This window comes from Oncorhynchus masou, chromosome 2 (assembly GCF_036934945.1).
Source record: "Oncorhynchus masou masou isolate Uvic2021 chromosome 2, UVic_Omas_1.1, whole genome shotgun sequence".
Lineage (NCBI taxonomy): Eukaryota > Metazoa > Chordata > Actinopteri > Salmoniformes > Salmonidae > Oncorhynchus > Oncorhynchus masou.
Window position 1 is genome coordinate 22,411,144 of NC_088213.1, and position 21,717 is coordinate 22,432,860.

Consider the following 21,717-nt stretch of genomic DNA (forward strand, 5'->3'; position numbering starts at 1 on the left):
AAGAGATAGAACATTTAGAAAACGCTGACGTCATTTTCAGTTTATAACCTGTGGAAAAATGTGTATATACCAGTACTCTCTTGAATTAAAAGCTGTTACCTGACTTTTAAGACCGGGGCTCTGTCAATTCTTATAAAAATATTGGGTCTTACAAACCCTTCGAATGCATTGACAGAGTATTTAATTCTGATTGGGAAACAATACAGAGGAATTTAGAATTCCTTCAACACACATATGGAATAATGTAGTAAAAAAATAAAAGCATTTAACAAATCAAAATATATTTTATATTTGAGATTCTTCAAATAGCCACCGTTTGCCTTGATGACAGCTTTATACACTCTTGGCATTCTCTCAAGCAGCTTCACCTGGAATGCTTTTCCAACAGTCTTGAAGGAGTTCCCACATATGCTGAGCACTTTTTGGCTCCTTTTCCTTCACTCTGTGGTCTGACTCATCCCAAACCATCTCAATATGGTTGAGGTCGGGGGACTGTGTAGGCCAGGTCATCTGATGCAGTAGTCCATCACTCTCCTTCTTGGTCAAATAGCTCTTACACAGTCTGGAGCTGTCTTGGGTCATTGTCCTGTTGAAAAACAAATGATAGTCCCACTAAGCGCAAACCAGATGGGATGGCATATCGCTGCAGAATGCTGTGGTAGCCATGCTGGTTAAGTGTGCCTTGAATTCTAAATAAATCACAGACAGTGTCACCAGCAAAGCACCCCCACACCATAACACCTCCTCCATGCTTTACGATGGGAAATACACGTGCGGAGATCATCCGTTCACTCACACCGCGTCTCACAAAGACATGGCTGTTGGAACTAAAAATCTCCAATTTGGACTCCAGACCAAAGGACAGATTTCCAGCGGTCTAACGTCCATTGCTCGTGTTTCTTGGCCCAAGAAAGTCTCTCATTCTAATTTGTATCTTTTAGTAGTGCTTTCATTGCAGCAATTCGACAATGAAGGCCTGATTCACACAGTCTCCTCTGAACAGTTGATGTAGAGATGTGTCTGTTACTTGAACTCTGTGAAACATTTATTTGGGCTGCAATTTCTGAGGCTGGTAACTCTAATTAACTTATCCTCTGCAGCAGAGGTAACTCTGGGTCTTCCTGGGGCGGTCCTCATGAGAGGTAGTTTCATCACTGCGCTTGATAGTTTTTGTGACTGCACTTGAAGAAACATTCAAAGTTCTTGAAATGTTCCGTATTGACTGACCTTCATGTCTTAAAGTAATGATGGACTGTCATTTCTTGCCATAATATGGACTTGGTCTTAAAAAAAATACAAGTCCAACACTCTAACCACTAGGCTACCTGCCGCCCACATACTGCATACACCCCTACCTTGTCACAACACAACTGATTGGCTCAAAGAAGGTTGGCATTAAGAAGGAAATAAATTCCACAAATTAACTTTTAGGAAGGCACACCTGTTATTTGAAATGCTTTCCAGGTGACTACCTCATGAAGCTGGTTGAGAGAATGCCATCAAGGCAAAGAATGGGTACTTTGAAGAATCTAAAATCTAAAATATATTTTGATTTGTTTAACACTTTTTTGGTTACTACATTATTGCATATGTGTTATTTCATAGTTTTGATGTCTTCACTATTATTCTACAATGTAGAAAATAGTAAAATGAAGAAAAACCCTTAAATGAGTAGGTGTTCTAAAACTTTTGACCGGTAGTGTAAAATAATACATTATTACACATTGTATTTGTAAATCTAATTCAAAATCAAAAGAAAATATATGCATGAGAACATTTTACAAATTATAATTCTATAAACAAGATGTTCAAACCCAACCCAACCACCCACTATTACTTTCCCACCCACACCCACATGAAAAAATACTATGGTGTACTATGTTAGGAATACTATAAAAATATAAGAATACTAAGAATACTATAAAAATCACTATAGTGTTTTTTGCGGACTTTACTGTCGAATTCGCTGTGGTGTTTTTGCGGTATATACTATAGTAATTACTGTAGTGCTTTTGTGGACTGTAGCATACTGTAGTATTTACCGTACTGCTTTTGGGGACGTAGAAGTGTGTGTGTGTGTGTGTGTGTGTGTGGGGGGGGTTTCTCCTTGAGGAAACCTACTGGATACTAAAAGAGCAAATTTTCTATAACCTGTAGGTAGGCAGGACTGGGTTCTGAACGGAGAGTATGGAATATGGAATATACAGTTGAAGTCGGAAGTTTACATACACCTTAGCCAATTACATTTAATCTCAGTTTTTCACAATTCCTGACATTTAGTCATAGTCAAAATGCCCTGTCTTAGGTCAGTTAGGATCATCACTTTATTTTAAGAATGTGAAATGTCAGAATTTAGAGAGAATGATTTATTTCAGCTTTTATTTCTTTCATCACATTCCCAGTGGGTCAGAAGTTTACATACACTCAATTAGTATTTGGTGGATTTGCCTTTACATTGTTTAACCTTGCTCGCACAGTTCTGCCCACAAATGTTCTATAGGATTGAGGACAGGGCATTGTGATGGCCACTCCAATGCCTTGACTTTGTTTCCCTTTAGTCATTTTGCCACAACATTGAAAGTATGCTTGGGGTCATAGTCCATTTGGAAGACCCATTTGCGACCAAGCTTTAACTTAAAGCAACCCACAACATGATGCTGCCACCCCTGTGCTTCACGGTCAGGATGGTGTTCTGCGGCTTGCAAGCCTGCCCCGTTTCCCTCCAAACATAACCATGGTCATTATGGCCAAACAGTTATATTTTTGTTTCATCAGACCAGAGGACATTTCTCCAAAAAGTACGATCTTTGTCAACATGTGCAGTTGCAAACCATAGTCTGTCTTTTTTATGGTGGTTTTGGAGCAGTGGCTTCTTCCTTGCTGAGCGGCCTTTCAGGTTATGTCGATATAGGACTTGTTTTACTGTGGATATAGATACTTTTGTACCTGTTTCCCCCAGCATCTTCACAATGTCCTTTGCTGTTGTTCTAGAATTGATTTGCTCTTTTCGCACCAAAGTATGTTCATCTCCAGGAGACAGAATGCGTCTCCTCCTGAGCGGTATGACGGCTGCGTGGTCCCATGGTGTTTATACTTGCATGCTATTGTTCGTACAGATGAACGTGGTACCTTCAGGCGTTTGGAAATTGCTCCCAAGGATGAACCCGACTTGTGGAGGTCTACAATATTTTTCTGTGGTCTTGGCACTGAGTTTTAAGGTAGGCCTTGAAATACATCCACAGGTACACCTCCAATTGACTCAAATTATGTCAATTAGCCTATCAGAAGCTTCTAAAGCCATGACATAATTTTCTGGAATTTTCCAAGCTGTTGAAAGGCACAGTCAACTTAGTGAATGCAAACCTCTGACCCACTGGAATTGTGATACAGTGAATTATAAGTTAAATAATCTGCCTGTAAACATGACTTGTGTCATGCACAAAGTAAATGTCCTAACCGACTTGCCAAAACTGAAAAAATTGTTTTAATGACTCCAACATAAGTGTATGTAAACTTCCAACTTCAACTGTACTTGGCTTGTAGGTTTCTCACAAATTGGGATATGGTGAGAGGAATGGGCAGGGTAAATGAAATACTGTAGTATTTACTCTAGTAAATAAAAATGTATGTAATGTACTATAATGTTTTTTTGGGGATAATACTGTAGTATTTACGATAGTATTCTACAGTATACTGCAAAATGCTATACTAAGTTGTTCAGATGATCGAGGGATATTACAGTGTGTAGTATAGTATTCTACATTATACTACAGTTTCCTACAGAATTTTATATAAAGTACTGTAGTATGCCATAGTAAACTTTACCATTTTTTAATGTGGGATAAATCTATAAAGAAACATAAAGTGCTGTAGCCTAAGTTCATATTACAAGTGCATAGAAATCAACTTGAATGCCATATAACTTTGGAAATGCATTCAGTACAATATGAGATATAAGAACATGGTACTTAAGAAACCGCTCATTTAATTTAATCTCGAAAACATACTGAAAAAAGTCTAAAGTAAAGTGACCTACTCATCCTAGCTCAAACAACATTTCTCCACTCTCTTGCCTGAGTCACTTGGACTGAGCCTGAATGGCCAGGCAGAGGTGGACCTGCCTCTGCTCTTTCCAGGGTTAAGAGATGGGGTGGTACTTTGAAGGCAGGGCAGGCCTGGAAGATGGAGAGCGGTGTGGACAGAGAGCATAGGGGTCCCTGACTGGCTGTGGTCCTAGAGGAGGCTGCAGCCTTTCTGGACTGTTGTGAGAGACATTTCACTTCATATCAACCTCATCTGATCTGAGATCAGGATCTAGCTGGCCCATGGAGAGAAGAGGCCCCGGGGCAGAGAGAAGACAGAGGGAAGGAAGAGAGGGAGAGGAAGGGAAGGAGGCAGGCGGGTAGGCAGATGAATGGACGGATGCTGGTACACAGAGACAGAAAGGCAGGCAGGCAGGAACACATACAGACAGACAGACAGACACATAGGTAGGTAGGTAGGTAGGTAGGTAGGTAGGTAGGTAGGTAGGTAGGTAGGTAGGTGGGTGGGTGGGTGGGTGGGTAGGTAGGTAGGTAGGTAGGTAGGTAGGTAGGTAGGTAGGTAGGTAGGTATGTAGGTAGGTAGGCAGACATAAATGCAGAAAAACAGGCATGGAGGCAGGCAGACAGGCATGGAGGAAGACAGACTGGCTGCAGGGGCCTGGAAGGGATGGTTGATAGAGGCCAAAAGGGAGGGAGGAGATTGCTTTGTCGTGAGCAGTTAGAATGGGATTCAGAAATAAGGGTAAGGCAGCAGTAAATGCCGGCCTGGGTGTTGGTAGACCTCGGTCACTAGGTCACTAGGATCTGCATCTAAAAGGAAGGGACTCTTCCTTATGACAGAAGGATGGTGCTCCATGTCATGTGGGTTGGTGTCAGAGGTTATCAGAACTGCTGTGGTTTTGGAGGACAAATATGTCCCTGTCGAGACAACCAGAGCACCGTAGAGCTGATCTAGGCCATCATGGCAATCCATCTCCAGTCATCTTCTAGGCTGACAGCCAGGCCCAACACTGGACAGCCTCTCCATCAAAGTGTAAGGATGTAATATGTCACCAAAGGCCGAAAATCTATCCTGAGACGTCACTTCAACTGTTGCATAATACTAGCCTGGAACCCAAGCTGATATGTTTCACAAGTTTGTATTCCCGGCTATCTTAATACATTGATATCAATGGAAGATGTGTATGGAAATTCACATTATGTATGTTAAGATTCAGTCCTTGGTTAGTGCATGTTTTTCTATTGCCATTTATTCTTTAACATGAATAGGCCTTTAAATGAATCAAAACATGAACTTTAGACAGATTTTGTAGGTATTGTTTGCCATCTGTTTGCCCTGGGTTCACCTATTCAAATGTAGCCTACCTTCACAACTTTGTTAAATGGGAGGAAATAAATCCAAGATGCCACAGAGGAAAACACCACTAATAACATATAACCCATCCATATAGGCCTCACCTCGCTCTTTCCTTTTCTATCACTTCAATTATTTCATCTTTACAAACAAAACGCCCCCAAACAGCCCTTTTAAGGTTTTATAAGAGAAGCCTGGAAAGCACTGGAGAGCTTTAAGGGGACATTCATTGACTTTAATGGGATGAACTGATCAACCATATCTAATAGAAATCATTGCCCATGGCAAAAGCTGGTGTGTTATTTAATTACGTATGGAACACAGTGCTTTTACCGCTTCTTAGAAAACTGTAATTCAATATATTTAGTTGAGAGAAGAAAGAGATAAATAAAGTCCAAATTAAAACATTTCTGAAATAAGTTTTTATTTTCTTGCTTTCGGTAAAAGAAAAAACAATTTTAGAAAATATATAAATAGAACAAAAATAGAACTGTCATTATTAGCTGTTCATACTTTCAAAAAATGTAATGGCTTCAATATGCTACAAAATGCATAAAATTAAGTCTGTCAACACTCCTAAAAATCCTATTGAAAATGTCCTATAATAAGTAATCTAAATCTACTTGTGTGAGAAGAAGGCCTATTGCATTCTCTGTATCCTATGCTGCATTTACCACAGATTAAATTCAATGTGTTTGTACACGTGTATTCGGAAAGTATTCACACCCCTTCCCCTATTCCACATTTTGTTATGTTACAGTCTTATTCTAAAATGTTTACAATTATGTTTTGCCTTCATCAATTTGCACACAATACGCCATAATGAAACAGCGAAAACAGATTTTTTGAAAACTTTGCAAAAAAACAATAAAAATAATTACTGAAATACTTTAATTACATAAGTATTCAGACCCTTTGCTATGATACTCGAAATTGAGCTCAGGTGCATTCTGTTTCCATTGATCATCCTTGAGATGTTTCTACAACTTGATTGGAATCCACCTGTGATAAATTTCATTGTTTGGACATGATTTGGAAAGGTACACACTTGTCTATATAAGGTCCCACAGTTGACAGTGCATGTTAGAGCAAAGACTAAGCCATGAGGTCAAAGGTATTGTCCGTAGAGCTCCGAGACAGGACTGTGTCGAGGCACAGATCTGGGAAAGGGTACCAAAACAATTCCGTAAACAATTGAAGGTCCCCAAGAACACAGTGGCCTCTATCAGTGTAAGAAGTTTGGAACCACCAAGTCTCTTCCTAGAGCTGGACACCCAGCCCAACTGAGCATTCAGAGGCAGCATCATGATGTGTTGATGTTTTTCAGCGGCAGAGACTGAGAGACTAGTCAGGATCAAGGGAAAGATGAACGGAACAAAGTACTGAGAGACCAACAGGACAATGACCCTAAGCACACAGCCTAGACACCGCAGGAGTGGCTTCGGGACAAGCCTCTGAATGTCCTTGAGTGGCCCACCCAGAGCCCGGACTTGAACCCGATCAAAAATCTCTGGGAGAAGCTCCCCAAATACAGGTGTGTCAAGCTTGTAGCGTCATACCCAAGAAGACTCAAGGCTGTAATTGCTGCCAAAGGTGTTTCAAAAAAAGGGTAAAGGGTTTTTTACATTTGCAAAAAAACCAATAATCCTGTTTTTGTTTTGTCATTAAGAGGTATTGCGTGTAGTTTGACGAGGAAAGAACCATTTAATCAATTTTAGAATAAGGCTATAATATAATAAAAGTTGGAATAAGTCAGTCTTGCAATTTCCATAGACAAACATTGCCAGTAGAATGGCCTTAATGAAGAGCTCAGTGACTTTCAACGTGGCACCGTCATAGGATGCCACCTTTCCAACAAGTCAGTTCGTCAAATGTCTGCCCTGCTAGGGCTGCCCTAGTCAACTGTAAGTGCTGTTATTGTGAAGTCGAAATGTCTAGGAGCAACAACGGCTCATCCGTGAAGTGGTAGGCCACACAAGCTCACAGAACAGGACTGCGGAGTGTTGAAGCGCATAGCACATAAACAGCGTTTGTCCTTGGTTGGGGCACTCACTACCGAGTACCAAACTGCCTCTGGAAGCAACGTTAGCACACTAACTGTTCGTCAGGAGCTTCATGAAATGGGCTTCCATGGCCGAGCAGCCACACACAAGCCTAAGATCACCATGCGCAATGCCAAGCGTCACCTGGAGTGGTGTAAAACTCACCGCCATTGGACTCTGGAGCAGTGGAAACTCATTCTCTGGAGTGATGAATCACACTTCACCATCTGGCAGTCCGACGGTTGAATCTGGGTTTGGCAGGATGCCAGGAGAACGCTACCTACCCCAATGCGTAGTGCCAACGGTAAAGTTTTGTGGGGAAGGAATAATATTCTGGGTATGTTTTTCATGGTTTGTAGTACGCCCCTTAGTTGCATTAAATGGAAGTCTTAACACTACAGCATACAATGAATTTCTAGATGGTTCTGTGCTTCCAACTTTGTGGAAACAGTTTGGGGAAGGCCCTTTCCTGTTTCAACATGACAATGCCCCTGTGCACAAAGTGAGGTTCATACAGAAATGGTTTGTCGAGATTGGTGTGGAAGAACTTGACTGGCCTGCACAGAGGACCTAAACTTAATCTCATCGAACACCTTTGGGATGAATTGGAACGCAGACTGCGAGCTAGGCCTAATCGGCCAATATCAGTGCCTGGTCTTACTAATGCTCTTGTGGCTGAATGGAATCAAGTCTCTGCAGCAATGCCCCAACATTTAGTGGAAAGCCTTCCCAGAAGAGTGGAGGCTGTCATTGCAGCAAAGGGGGGACCAACTCCATATTAATGCCCATTATTTTGGAGTGAGATGTTTGATTAACAGGTGTCCACATACTTTTGGTCATGTAGTGTATATTCCTTTAGGTCTGGTGCTGCGGGTTTGTCGAGGTGAGACCACGGGCGCATGTTGGCGCGCACTTCACAACAGTGGCGACGGCTTGCCAAGAAAGATCCAACATAAAGTACGAAAGGGAGGAGCAGAAAAAAACAATTATAAAAAATCACGTGGAGAGAGACCGAGCAAGCTGATTTAAAAGCTCTGAATGTATATCGTCTATCTCTCATGAGAAGGCGAGTCTTAAAGTTCCATCAGAATGGGCAGTCTATCCTCAGACGCAGCAGGACGACAGCAGCAACGGGTCATGGAGAGGTGTCCGTAGCTTCACAAGTACGGACCAACCGTGGCTCCTCTTCTACTTATACGGGTTTTAATGTGCTTTAATAACGATACTATACATCTCTGACTATACTATTGCACGCTTAACTTATATTTTATTGTGTATTGCTGCCAGTTTGTATCACTTTGATTAATTAACCAATGTTGCTTAGCTGCATTCAACAAATGCGCACAGGGACTATGAGAAATACGCAGGAGCAATAGCCTCAACCTATTCTACGACGTTCACCTGTTATTTACGTTTATTTGAACATTTTGAAAAAATGTTTCCAATTGCATGACTAGTAGTTTATATGATTTAATATAATATAAGACAATGTATTTGTAAAATATGACTGAGGTTTCGGAAACATGGAAATCCTTTTTGCCCATATTTTGCCTATTCCTCCCTGTGCGCTCGTGTAGCTATACAACTTTTCATAACTATTCCACCTCTGCAAACTTCTAAGTGTATTTGTTTTTACCTCTCTAGCCGATGAATGCGGTGGAGTCCACTGTAGTTCGTGGAGAAAATAGTCACTTATGCAGAGTTTGCCTTTCCACGCTAGCGGGACTCCCATCGTCATCACGGTCCATCGCAGCGCGAGCATCACCTCCGCCACGGATACTTCCTCCGTGAGGTGAGAGCACAAGGCCGTCGGCGAGCTGCACACCGACACCGGAGAAAAGATGAACATCCAAGTCCTGCCAGACCACAAGCTGTCATCAGTGGCCCCGCTGAAACCCTGCAATGTGGAGAAGAAGGAGGTGGAACTGATATTGGTGAAGGACCAAAATGGGGTCCAGTATACCAGTTCGACCATCATGCCCACCCCCAGCACGCACGGCACCCCCTGCACCGCTGAGGAGCTGGAGGAGAGGGAAACATGGGGAAAGAAAATAGACTTTCTCCTATCCGTCATAGGCTTCGCAGTGGATTTGGCCAATGTCTGGAGATTCCCTTACCTCTGCTACAAGAATGGAGGTGGTGAGTGAACTGTTCTAACTTCTGTAAAGACTTCTGATAAGACCTTCCCAGGTTCCTCTGGAACTATCCTCGTAGAGAACCAGGCTGGGTATGGCAACGCGAGACTGCTTTGGGACTAATATCACGTTAGTTTTACTGTTGTGAAATAACATTCTTCATGAGTTTATGATAACATGTGCCAATCTGTTAGTTTGTATGCTACCATACGTACCAGTCACTAGTCAGTGATTTATTTGAAATCCCCAAATAGCTTTGCGCAGGCTTTCTTGAGCCAAGAGGCTTTGCTGGTAAGAGGGAAACAGAAATACCTCACTGCATAAATTCATTCAGGTCAGTGTGGTTGACTCAACTGCAAATACATTCACTGTATCTGGGTGCTACTGTATCTTACTGTAAAGGGTTGACTCATAACCCATTCACACCAGTTGCTGGCTCATAAGTGCTTTATTGCTGATGGCACATGTTAGGAAATATTTAAATACTCACAGTTGAACAGATTGCTATGCAAATATGTTAATAATGAATAACTTAATTTAAATGTGTGCGGTGTCTAACCCATTTTTCCTACGGGCTGCATTCGGTTTTCACCGGGGTCTGGGGGGCCACACTTAAAATGTATTATATTTCCTCGCAGCTTGGTCTCATAATCTAGATTTAACATAGTAAAAATGTATCCCTGACACTCAAATTAGTATGACATGTTACTTTTGGTATGGTTACAGATGGTTGGGGTGGGTGGGCGTGTAATGCTAACTTCTAGCAATCAAAAGGTTGCGAGTTCAAATCTCATGACAGACAACTTTAGCTCATTTGCAACTTTTCAACTATTTGCTACTTTGCAAATACTTAGCATGTTAGCTAACCTTTCCCAACCCGTATTCCTTTTAGCTAACCTTTAACCTAACTCCTAACCTTAACCCTAAACCCTAGCCTAGATAACGTTTGCCAGATAGCTGACGTTAGCCACCTAGCCACCTAGCTAGAATTTGTAAAATATAATAAGTTCTGCAAATTCGTAACATATTGTACGTTTTGCTAATTTGTAACATATAATACAAATTGTGATTCTTAACATATACTAAATGTAATGATTCAGATTTACGTACGGAATAATACAAAATGCTCTGAGACCAGGTTGAGAGCGAATAATAATGGCTTAGGCATAATTCAGTGGCTCAGTAGTGGTTGTGGAACAAATCACTTGTAATATGCAAGTAAGCAAATCACTTGTAATATGTGTGATGCATTTGTTTGATAAGAAGAGTTTCAGATAACATCTGTTAGAAGTGCCAGTCAGGGTTATCACAAATCTGAAGAATGAACAACAAAGCAAAGGCTAACTACAGAGATCATTGATTGCCAACAATATCCAAAACAAGTGTCCAAAACAAGAGAAAACATAAAAACTGCACCTGAATATATCTATAATCGAGCCGAGTGAATGTTAAGAAACCAAAGATCATTGTTAATTACAAAGTGACATTTTGGGTTTGCCACCACAGACCTTCAGTAGCTTGTTGTAATAACAGTGTTTACTAGTATTAAATAGATTTCCTGTCCCCTTTGGCAGCATTACACTTCACGTGGTGAAAATAGACATGCGTATCTTTATCTGGTGAACTGAGTGTTGCAGTGTTGTGTCCTGTGGTGCCAACTCTTCAGCTGTGGGTCACCCCAATGCTCAGCTCTTTGTTAAAATGTTGCATACAAGATATTTTTAATTATACTAGATGAAGGAAATTTTATTCTTCCTAGAATTCACTGGAACAAAAAAAGCTACCAAGCATGGACAATTCACTGTCTGTGCCTGGAGAGTCCATGTTGATGTCTGTTTCATGTGCTTTTCCTTTAGATCTCATCATCAACACAAATTGCCAGGGCGAAAACACCCACAAAATGCTAAATATGTTGTCTTGGCTGCAACACAAATGCCAAAAGGTTCACGTTCAAAAACGTTGTTTTGTGGGGTTTTGTGGTGATTTCAGGTGCCTTTCTAATCCCCTACATTCTGTTCCTGGTGATTGCTGGGATGCCTCTGTTCTATATGGAACTAGCCCTGGGACAGTACAATAGGGAAGGAGCTGCTACAGTCTGGAAGATCTGCCCTGTCTTTAAAGGTGAGCTGTCTCTCTCTCTCCCATCTCTGTATTCCATCTCTTTACTGACCTCTGCCTCATCTCCAACCTCTCACCTTCTCAAGGCTCTTGGCCTCTCTTTTCTTCTCTATCTTTGAACATCTCTCTCTTTTTTCACTCACCTCTTGTCCTTTACCCGCTCTTTTAATGTTCCTTCCCAGTGGCACACCACATCATTTCAATGTGGACAATGTTGACAAGATGTTGATGAATGAGATTGAAACCCAGTCAAAAAGACAGCCAAAAGTTTGTTGAATTACCAATGTGTTATCAGTGACCACGTTTAAAGGTGCACAGTATTCCGGACGGTAGCTCAAATCCCGCTTAAGGTCTTATTCGGCATAAGCTGTTTACATGCACCTTTCATATTTTGTCAGTATTATGGATCCCCATTAGCTGCTGACAAGGCAGAAACTACTCTTCCTGGGGTCCAGCAAAAATTACTTCCGTAATGTAGTCTGCTAAATGACTTAAATGTAAATGTAAATGTAGACGATATATCCCACTCATGAGTATCCCTGTATCCATGAATAAAAGGAATACTTCTAATTGAAGTTCATTTGGGTTAAATGGAATAGTAACTGAACTATGGACACTGCCTGTAGGCCTATAACCTCTCACATGTAGTGTAATATCATATTAACTCCTGCAGAATTATGCATTTCTTGCAGGGAAATTATACAACAAATGTTAATTTTGTCTCGGGAACAGTAGTTAAGAAATATTATTGATTTATTTCAGCATTTCTTGAGAAAATGCAAATGCTTGTGTAATGTGTTATCTTTCACACTGTTATTCAAGCAGACAGTATTTCAACCACATAAAATATGCACCCAAGACGAACTAAAGTCTTATCTGAAACGTGTTTAGTCGTTTTCTCAGCTTTTAATTTCCTTAAAACAGGTCAAACTGATGACATTTGGACAGACAACTTTACCGGTGTTAACGAGATTATTAAATGCATTAATTTTATCCATGTAATACATTATTCTGGTGAGCACTACTTTATTTAGTCTTCTGTGGCAAAAAGTTATTTTTACATTTTTTAATTTAACATTTATTTAACTAGGCAGAAGATGTAACTAGGCAGAAGTTATGACAGAAGAGAAGCTGCATGTATCAATCTATAGTAGACAAACAAATGGCAAATGCTGGAAATTATAATTTGGACTCACAAATTTTGGAAGTTATGAGCAGAAACATAATTAAAATTTTAGTAAATGATTTATAGTAGGCTAAATTATTATGGAATTATTTTTGTGGATCAAACTGAGCAGGTAACCTACTTTTTGAAGTGATTAGTTTGACAATCAGATGAAAACATCATCACACAACACTCCTGATATGTGAAACTGAGCCTGACAGCACAGACCACAGAAACAACAGTACACGGGATAGGATGTTTACATGCCACAGTATCCAGTCTTAGATCAGCCTGTCCCAGGCATCTTATCCAGGTTTCTTATAAAAAAATCTTGTTTTTTGTCTGTCATAGTTGAAGTGTACCTATGATGAAAATTACAGGCCTCTCTCATCTTTTTAAGTGGGAGAACTTGCACAATTGGTGTCTAACTAAATATTTGTTTTGCCCCACTGTACATGATGCAAGTGATCAATGCCGTTGGAGATTCCGGGCAGATTATTATAGAAATTGTGAAGATCTCCACAGACCTGCGATCTTCAACACGTCTGCTTGATATGATTACACATTTATAGTTACAGTGTCACCATTTGAAGGAGATGTATCTCTGCTTGGACAATTTGCTCTGTGCCACTGAGTCTGGCTTTAATTCCAATTTCGCTTGATTTCAAATTGAATCTACAAGTTAATAATGAATATGTTGGGTTCAACGGTTCCATCTCAACCAAAAAGTTAAGTTATAGAAACGGACAAAATCAAATCAAATGAAACTTTAAATGCACTTAAAATAAAGTTGTATTTCATTTTGTCCTATTCTATAACTTAGATTTTTGGTTGAGATGGAGCCGTTGAATCCAACATATTCATTATTAACTTGTAGATTCAATTCGAAATCAAGCGAAACTTGAAACCCTAAGCCTATTTATTGTCTATTTTTAAGTTGAATTGAAACAATAGCTGTTGATGCAAAGGCTATATAGGCCTAAATAGTATCATTTATGCTATATGTTAAACCTCTGTTAAACTTAAACCTGCCCTTTGGAAATTACTTTAATAGCAACAGTGAATCTATTTAGTTTTTAAGTGGAGATCTCTCATTCTCACGATAGCACAATGGTGTCAGTGATAAAGCACGGCTTTGCTTTTTTAAACCCTGGTTGGGAGACCAAAGAGATAGCTCTAGATAGATACATTCTCCAGTAAGAGGTGCTGCCCAGTGTGGTGTGGCTGGCTTCCAGGTTAAGCGGACATTGTGTCAAAAAGCAGTGCGGATTGGTTGTGTTGTGTTTAGGAGGATGCATGGCTCTTTGTCGTACGGGAGTTGCAGAGACAAGACTGTAACTACCAATTGGATGCCACGAAATTGGGGAGAAAAGGGGTCAAAGTAAAAAAGACAATGTTAAACTGACATTGTTAAGGTCATCTGCTGCTTGTTCTGATGGTAGAGTTATAGCACATCACATTCTGCTCAAATAATACATTGAATCAGGTGAAACAAGTGGTTGATTCCTCAAATTTCCTCAAGTTCTTTGTTATTATGATTTTTTACATAATACTAGCTGGTATTCCACTGCTGTGCTCGTTTTTTCAGTAGTCTCTGCTGTCCAAAGTCTTGTGGATACATGCTGCAGAGTTTTGTTTGATATTTGTGTTCCCTCACACATACACATTTATGATTGACATTACACAGGAGTAGCAGCATTCCGCCCTCTGTAACCCTATGTAACCTACAGTATGTAACCATCTCTCTCTCTCTCTCTCTGCTCTCTGTTTCTCTCTCTGTTTCGCTTGTCCATGTCCCTCCCTCCTTCCCTTAGGTGTGGGCTACACTGTGATCATCATAGCGTTGTATGTGGGTTTCTACTACAACGTCATCATAGCCTGGTCCCTGTACTACCTGTTCTCCTCTATGACCAGTGAGCTGCCCTGGCTCCATTGTGGCAACGCCTGGAACAGTCCGAACTGCACAGACCCCAAGCTACTAAACGGATCCTTCCTGGGCAATGGGACGTCTTATGCCAAGTACAAGATGACGCCGGCTGCAGAGTTCTATGAGTGAGTACAGTGGGTTCTGTCCCTGTTCTATGAGTGAGTACAGTGGGTTCTGTCCTGTTCTATGAGTGAGTACAGTGGGTTCTGTCCTGTTCTATGAGTGAGTACAGTGGGTTCTGTCCTGTTCTATGAGTGAGTACAGTGGGTTCTGTCCCTGTTCTATGAGTGAGTACAGTGGGTTCTGTCCTGTTCTATGAGTGAGTACAGTGGGTTCTGTCCCTGTTCTATGAGTGAGTATAGTGGGTTCTGTCCTGTTCTATGAGTGAGTACAGTGGGCTCTGTCCTGTTCTATGAGTGAGTACAGTGGGTTCTGTCCTGTTCTATGAGTTAGTACAGTGGGTTCTGTCCTGTTCTATGAGTGAGTACAGTGGGTTCTGTCCTGTTCTATGAGTGAGTACAGTGGGTTCTGTCCTGTTCTATGAGTGAGTACAGTGGGTTCTGTCCCTGTTCTATTAGTGAGTACAGTGAGTTCTGTCCTCTTCTATGAGTGAGTACAGTGGGTTCTGTCCCTGTTCTATGAGTGAGTACAGTGGGTTCTGTCCTGTTCTATGAGTGAGTACAGTGGGTTCTGTCCCTGTTCTATGAGTGAGTACAGTGGGTTCTGTCCTGTTCTATGAGTGAGTACAGTGGGTTCTGTCCCTGTTCTATGAGTGAGTACAGTGGGTTCTGTCCCTGTTCTATGAGTGAGTACAGTGGGTTCTGTCCTGTTCTATGAGTGAGTACAGTGGGTTCTGTCCTGTTCTATGAGTGAGTACAGTGGGTTCTGTCCTGTTCTATGAGTGAGTACAGTGGGTTCTGTCCTGTTCTATGAGTGAGTACAGTGGGTTCTGTCCTGTTCTATGAGTGAGTACAGTGGGTTCTGTCCCTGTTCTATGAGTGAGTACAGTGGGTTCTGTCCTGTTCTATGAGTGAGTACAGTGGGTTCTGTCTTGTTCTATGAGTGAGTACAGTGGGTTCTGTCCCTGTTCTATGAGTGAGTACAGTGGGTTCTGTCCTGTTCTATGAGTGAGTACAGTGGGTTCTGTCCCTGTTCTATGAGTGAGTACAGTGGGTTCTGTCCTGTTCTATGAGTGAGTACAGTGGGTTCTGTCCCTGTTCTATGAGTGAGTACAGTGGGTTCTGTCCTGTTCTATGAGTGAGTACAGTGGGTTCTGTCCTGTTCTATGAGTGAGTACAGTGGGTTTTGTCCTGTTCTATGAGTGAGTACAGTGGGTTCTGTCCTGTTCTATGAGTGAGTACAGTGGGTTCTGTCCCTGTTCTATGAGTGAGTACAGTGGGTTCTGTCCTGTTCTATGAGTGAGTACAGTGGGTTCTGTCCTGTTCTATGAGTGAGTACAGTGGGTTCTGTCCCTGTTCTATGAGTGAATACAGTGGGTTCTGTCCTGTTCTATGAGTGAGTACAGTGGGTTCTGTCCCTGTTCTATGAGTGAGTACAGTGGGTTCTGTCCTGTTCTATGAGTGAGTACAGTGGGTTCTGTCCTGTTCTATGAGTGAGTACAGTGGGTTCTGTCCTGTTCTATGAGTGAGTACAGTGGGTTCTGTCCTGTTCTATGAGTGAGTACAGTGGGTTCTGTCCTGTTCTATGAGTGAGTACAGTGGGTTCTGTCCCTGTTCTATGAGTGAGTACAGTGGGTTCTGTCCTGTTCTATGAGTGAGTACAGTGGGTTCTGTCTTGTTCTATGAGTGAGTACAGTGGGTTCTGTCCTGTTCCTGTTCTGTGAGTGAGTACAGGGGATTATGTTCCCGTTCAATGAGTGAGTACAGTGGATTATGTCCTGTTCTATGAGTGAGTCAGGGGATTATGTTCCCATTCAATGAGTGAGTACAGTGGTTTCTGTCCTGTTCTGTGAGTGAGTACAGTGGGCTCTGTCCTGTTCTATGAGTGAGTACAGTGGGTTCTGTCCTGTTCTATGAGTTAGTACAGTGGGTTCTGTCCTGTTCTATGAGTGAGTACAGTGGGTTCTGTCCTGTTCTATGAGTGAGTACAGTGGGTTCTGTCCTGTTCTATGAGTGAGTACAGTGGGTTCTGTCCCTGTTCTATTAGTGAGTACAGTGAGTTCTGTCCTCTTCTATGAGTGAGTACAGTGGGTTCTGTCCCTGTTCTATGAGTGAGTACAGTGGGTTCTGTCCTGTTCTATGAGTGAGTACAGTGGGTTCTGTCCCTGTTCTATGAGTGAGTACAGTGGGTTCTGTCCTGTTCTATGAGTGAGTACAGTGGGTTCTGTCCCTGTTCTATGAGTGAGTACAGTGGGTTCTGTCCCTGTTCTATGAGTGAGTACAGTGGGTTCTGTCCTGTTCTATGAGTGAGTACAGTGGGTTCTGTCCTGTTCTATGAGTGAGTACAGTGGGTTCTGTCCTGTTCTATGAGTGAGTACAGTGGGTTCTGTCCTGTTCTATGAGTGAGTACAGTGGGTTCTGTCCTGTTCTATGAGTGAGTACAGTGGGTTCTGTCCCTGTTCTATGAGTGAGTACAGTGGGTTCTGTCCTGTTCTATGAGTGAGTACAGTGGGTTCTGTCTTGTTCTATGAGTGAGTACAGTGGGTTCTGTCCCTGTTCTATGAGTGAGTACAGTGGGTTCTGTCCTGTTCTATGAGTGAGTACAGTGGGTTCTGTCCCTGTTCTATGAGTGAGTACAGTGGGTTCTGTCCTGTTCTATGAGTGAGTACAGTGGGTTCTGTCCCTGTTCTATGAGTGAGTACAGTGGGTTCTGTCCCTGTTCTATGAGTGAGTACAGTGGGTTCTGTCCTGTTCTATGAGTGAGTACAGTGGGTTTTGTCCTGTTCTATGAGTGAGTACAGTGGGTTCTGTCCTGTTCTATGAGTGAGTACAGTGGGTTCTGTCCCTGTTCTATGAGTGAGTACAGTGGGTTCTGTCCTGTTCTATGAGTGAGTACAGTGGGTTCTGTCCTGTTCTATGAGTGAGTACAGTGGGTTCTGTCCCTGTTCTATGAGTGAATACAGTGGGTTCTGTCCTGTTCTATGAGTGAGTACAGTGGGTTCTGTCCCTGTTCTATGAGTGAGTACAGTGGGTTCTGTCCTGTTCTATGAGTGAGTACAGTGGGTTCTGTCCTGTTCTATGAGTGAGTACAGTGGGTTCTGTCCTGTTCTATGAGTGAGTACAGTGGATTATGTCCCTGTTCAATGAGTGAGTACAGTGGGTTCTGTTCTGTCCCTATTCAATGAGTGAGTACAGTGGGTTCTGTTCCTGTTCTATGAGTGAGTACAGTGGGTTCTGTCCTGTTCTATGAGTGAGTACAGTGGGTTCTGTCTTGTTCTATGAGTGAGTACAGTGGGTTCTGTCCTGTTCCTGTTCTGTGAGTGAGTACAGGGGATTATGTTCCCGTTCAATGAGTGAGTACAGTGGATTATGTCCTGTTCTATGAGTGAGTCAGGGGATTATGTTCCCATTCAATGAGTGAGTACAGTGGATTATGTCCCTGTTCAATGAGTGAGTACAGTGGTTTCTGTCCTGTTCTATGAGTGAGTACAGTGGATTATGTTCCCGTTCAATGAGTGAGTACAGTGGTTTCTGTCCTGTTCTGTGAGTGAGTACAGGGGATTATGTTCCCGTTCAGTGAGTGAGTACAGTGGATTATGTCCCTGTTCAATGAGTGAGTACAGTGGTTTCTGTCCTGTTCTATGAGTGAGTCAGGGGATTATGTTCCCATTCAATGAGTGAGTACAGTGGATTATGTCCCTGTTCAATGAGTGAGTACAGTGGATTATGTCCCTGTTCAATGAGTGAGTACAGTGGTTTCTGTCCTGTTCAATGAGTGAGTCAGGGGATTATTTTCCTGTTCAATGAGTGAGTACAGTGGATTATTTTCCTGTTCAATGAGTGAGTACAGTGGATTATGTCCCTGTTTCATGAGTGAGTACAGTGGATTATGTTCTGTTCCTTTTCAATGAGTGAGTACAGTGGATTATGTTCTGTTCCTTTTCAATGAGTGAGTACAGTGGATTATGTTCCCGTTCAATGAGTGAGTACAGTGGGTTATGTTCTGTTCCTGTTTAATGAGTGAGTACAGTGGATTATGTTCCTGTTCAATGAGTGAGTAATCAAATCAAATCAAATTTATTTATATAGCCCTTCGTACATCAGCTGATTTCTCAAAGTGCTGTACAGAAACCCAGCCTAAAACCCCAAACAGCAAGCAATGCAGGTGTAGAAGCATGGTGGCTAGGAAAAACTCCCTAGAAAGGCCAAAACCTAGGAAGAAACCTAGAGAGGAACCAGGCTATGTGGGGTGGCCAGTCCTCTTCTGGCTGTGCCGGGTGGAAATTATAACAGAACATGGCCAAGATGTTCAAATGTTCATAAATGACCAGCATGGTCCAATAATAATAAGGCAGAACAGTTGAAACTGGAGCAGCAGCACGGCCAGGTGGACTGGGGACAGCAAGGAGTCATCATGTCAGGTAGTCCTGAGGCATGGTCCTTGGGCTCAGGTCCTCCGAGAGAGAGAAAGAAAGAGAGAATTAGAGAGAGCACACTTAAATTCACACAGGACACTGAATAGGACAGGAGAGGTACTCCAGATATAACAAACTGACGCTAGCCCCCCGACACATAAACTACTGCAGCATAAATACTGGAGGCTGAGACAGGAGGGGTCAGGAGACACTGTGGCCCCATTCGAGGACACCCCCGGACAGGGCCAAACAGTGGATTATGACTCTGTTCTATGTGTGAGTACAGTGGGTTCTGTCCTGTCCCTGTTTTATGAGTGAATACAGTGCGTTCTGTCCCTGTTCAATGAGTGAGTACAGTGGATTATGTGCCTGTTCTATGAGTGAGTACAGTGGGTTCTGCCCTCTTCTGCGAGTGAGTACAGTGGATTGTGTGCCTGTTCTATGAGTGAGTACAGTGGGTTCTGTCCCTGTTCTATGAGTGAGTACAGTGTATTATGTTCCTGTTCTATGAGTGAGTACAGTGGGTCCTGTCCTGTTCTTGACCTGTGCCTCTGATGTGTGTCTTGAGTCTGACCTTCCTCTGAGCTGACCTACAGTGCCAAATATGAACTGTGCAAATTCAAGTATTTTCATGAGAGACTAAATGTGTTAGAAGTAGGCTTAACCTTTTTGATGCTTGATTATTTAGTCTGGCCACTGTGGAAATGGGACACTTAAGCATTTCATAAACAAGAAATATGTATTATTAATGGCGTGTACAGTATGGCATGTCTTCATAAATCAATATTTAGTTAGTATACATCAGTGAGTGGACAGCAAACCTCACACACTCACTCTCATCACCTGCCATGAAACCCCACTCTACATCTTACCAAGACTGAACAGTCCTAAAGTCCTAAAAAAAAGTCACAAAAAAAGTCCTAAAGTCCTGGAGTGGCTTGAGGAATAGATAAGCCTTGGACTTCTGCTGAGTCACAGTCTTATAGTGTGTCTTTATGCTTCTGGGCCCTTGTCTCATTGAAAAGTTACTTTTACCATTCAGTAGATTCTGATGACGTGGCTCAATCTGCTTACATGCTGAGCAAAACGTGTTCAGGAAACAAAGGCCTTTACTAAGCAGCTAATCTAAATTTAAAGTGTTTTTATTGACTATTATCGCATCTCTGCATGGTACCAGTGTATATGACACTTCATTTTAGTTTAGCAAAATTCTTGGGACTTTCAATAAATTCCCCGGTTTTCCAGAAATCCTGGTTGGAGGATTACAGATTTCCTGCTTATTCCCTCCTGATTCCAGGAACCCGCCTTTCCAGAATTTCGGAATAACCAGAGAATTTATTGAACGTTTCATGAATTTTGCAACCCTACTCATACTCAAACAATTCCACTGTGAAGTGGGCCACTGTCATTAAAGCTTTTGTGCAGTATCCCCAAAATGTCTGAAGCCATCCGCCCATATACCGATTGCTCTACAGAAAGGCATATAAAAAAAGCTTAGATGCTGCGTTTGAAGTTGACACGAAAAGCCCCCTCCGTTTGCACTTCAAAGAATTCCTTTCCAGAGCTCTGTGGGAAGATTACTTCTGCAGCCCAAAGGAAGTCGTCTGAAATGACTGGGACATACAGCAGCATCCTTATCCTGCAGCTGATGTGCAGTACAGAGTAGAGCGCCAGGGAGGCACAAACAAAACATTCTAAGCTTGCATTCCAAACTTTAATAGTGCCCTATATAAGGAATAGTGAGCCATTTGGGATGCAGCCTAAGAGTGCGTGACAGGCGGCCAATAAGAGCAGATGAAAGACCCTCTACCAGAATGCTGATCTGCATTGATGTCTCGTGTGTTTATGTAATCAACATCTCTGAATTTCCTCCAATGTTTTTCTCTCATCAATCCCTCGAAACTTGAATACAGTCAGTTTCCGTTGCATCATTTCTTCTAGCATAAAATCGCACTCTCATTCTTTTGACCCAGTGATGTAGTTTTAAAAAAATATTTGGGAAAACTCTGATCGCCGCCTGTGGTGAATAAAGTTACTCTCCGTATACTTTCAATGCCTTTTTGTGCACAAGGTGGGTAAACCGTTGGGGGGGATAAAGTTAGGTGAACAATGTTTACGTGCGTTTACCCTCCACTTAACCACTGCTTCTACCGTACTGTAAAAAATATTCATAGACCTTCAATTCTTGGTAATTATAGGAAGTCAATGAAGTCAAGTTGGTTCCTTTTACAGCATATCTTCCTGCATTTATTTACCAGAAAATGTTGTTCTTTGTGTATTCTACCATCTTCACAGACCTTGAATACTCATTGGTGTATTGACAACGGCTCTATCAAAGAGCTTTAGGTCCATACTCCCCTGAGAGCCACTATATCCCAGTATAAATGTAGTTGATTCTA

At 41.9% G+C, this 21,717-nt stretch overlaps 1 protein-coding gene and 1 long non-coding RNA gene across 2 annotated transcripts in view; one reads left to right on the forward strand and one right to left on the reverse strand.

The window, feature by feature from the left end:
* Positions 1-314: 314 nt before the first annotated feature.
* On the reverse strand, positions 315-9,671 carry LOC135557082 (uncharacterized). Its single transcript, XR_010458182.1, has 3 exons — positions 9,557-9,671; positions 9,076-9,336; positions 315-586 (listed from the first exon to the last, which is right to left on the reverse strand). It is a non-coding gene; the product is annotated as an uncharacterized LOC135557082 (long non-coding RNA).
* LOC135557066 (sodium-dependent noradrenaline transporter-like) overlaps positions 9,281-21,717 on the forward strand; it is a 55,553-nt gene continuing 43,116 nt past the window's right edge. The window contains exons 1-3 of the mRNA XM_064990347.1: positions 9,281-9,578; positions 11,564-11,695; positions 14,672-14,909. Of these exons, the coding sequence (XP_064846419.1) occupies positions 9,281-9,578; positions 11,564-11,695; positions 14,672-14,909 (668 nt within the window). The remainder of the gene's footprint in view (positions 9,579-11,563; positions 11,696-14,671; positions 14,910-21,717) is intronic.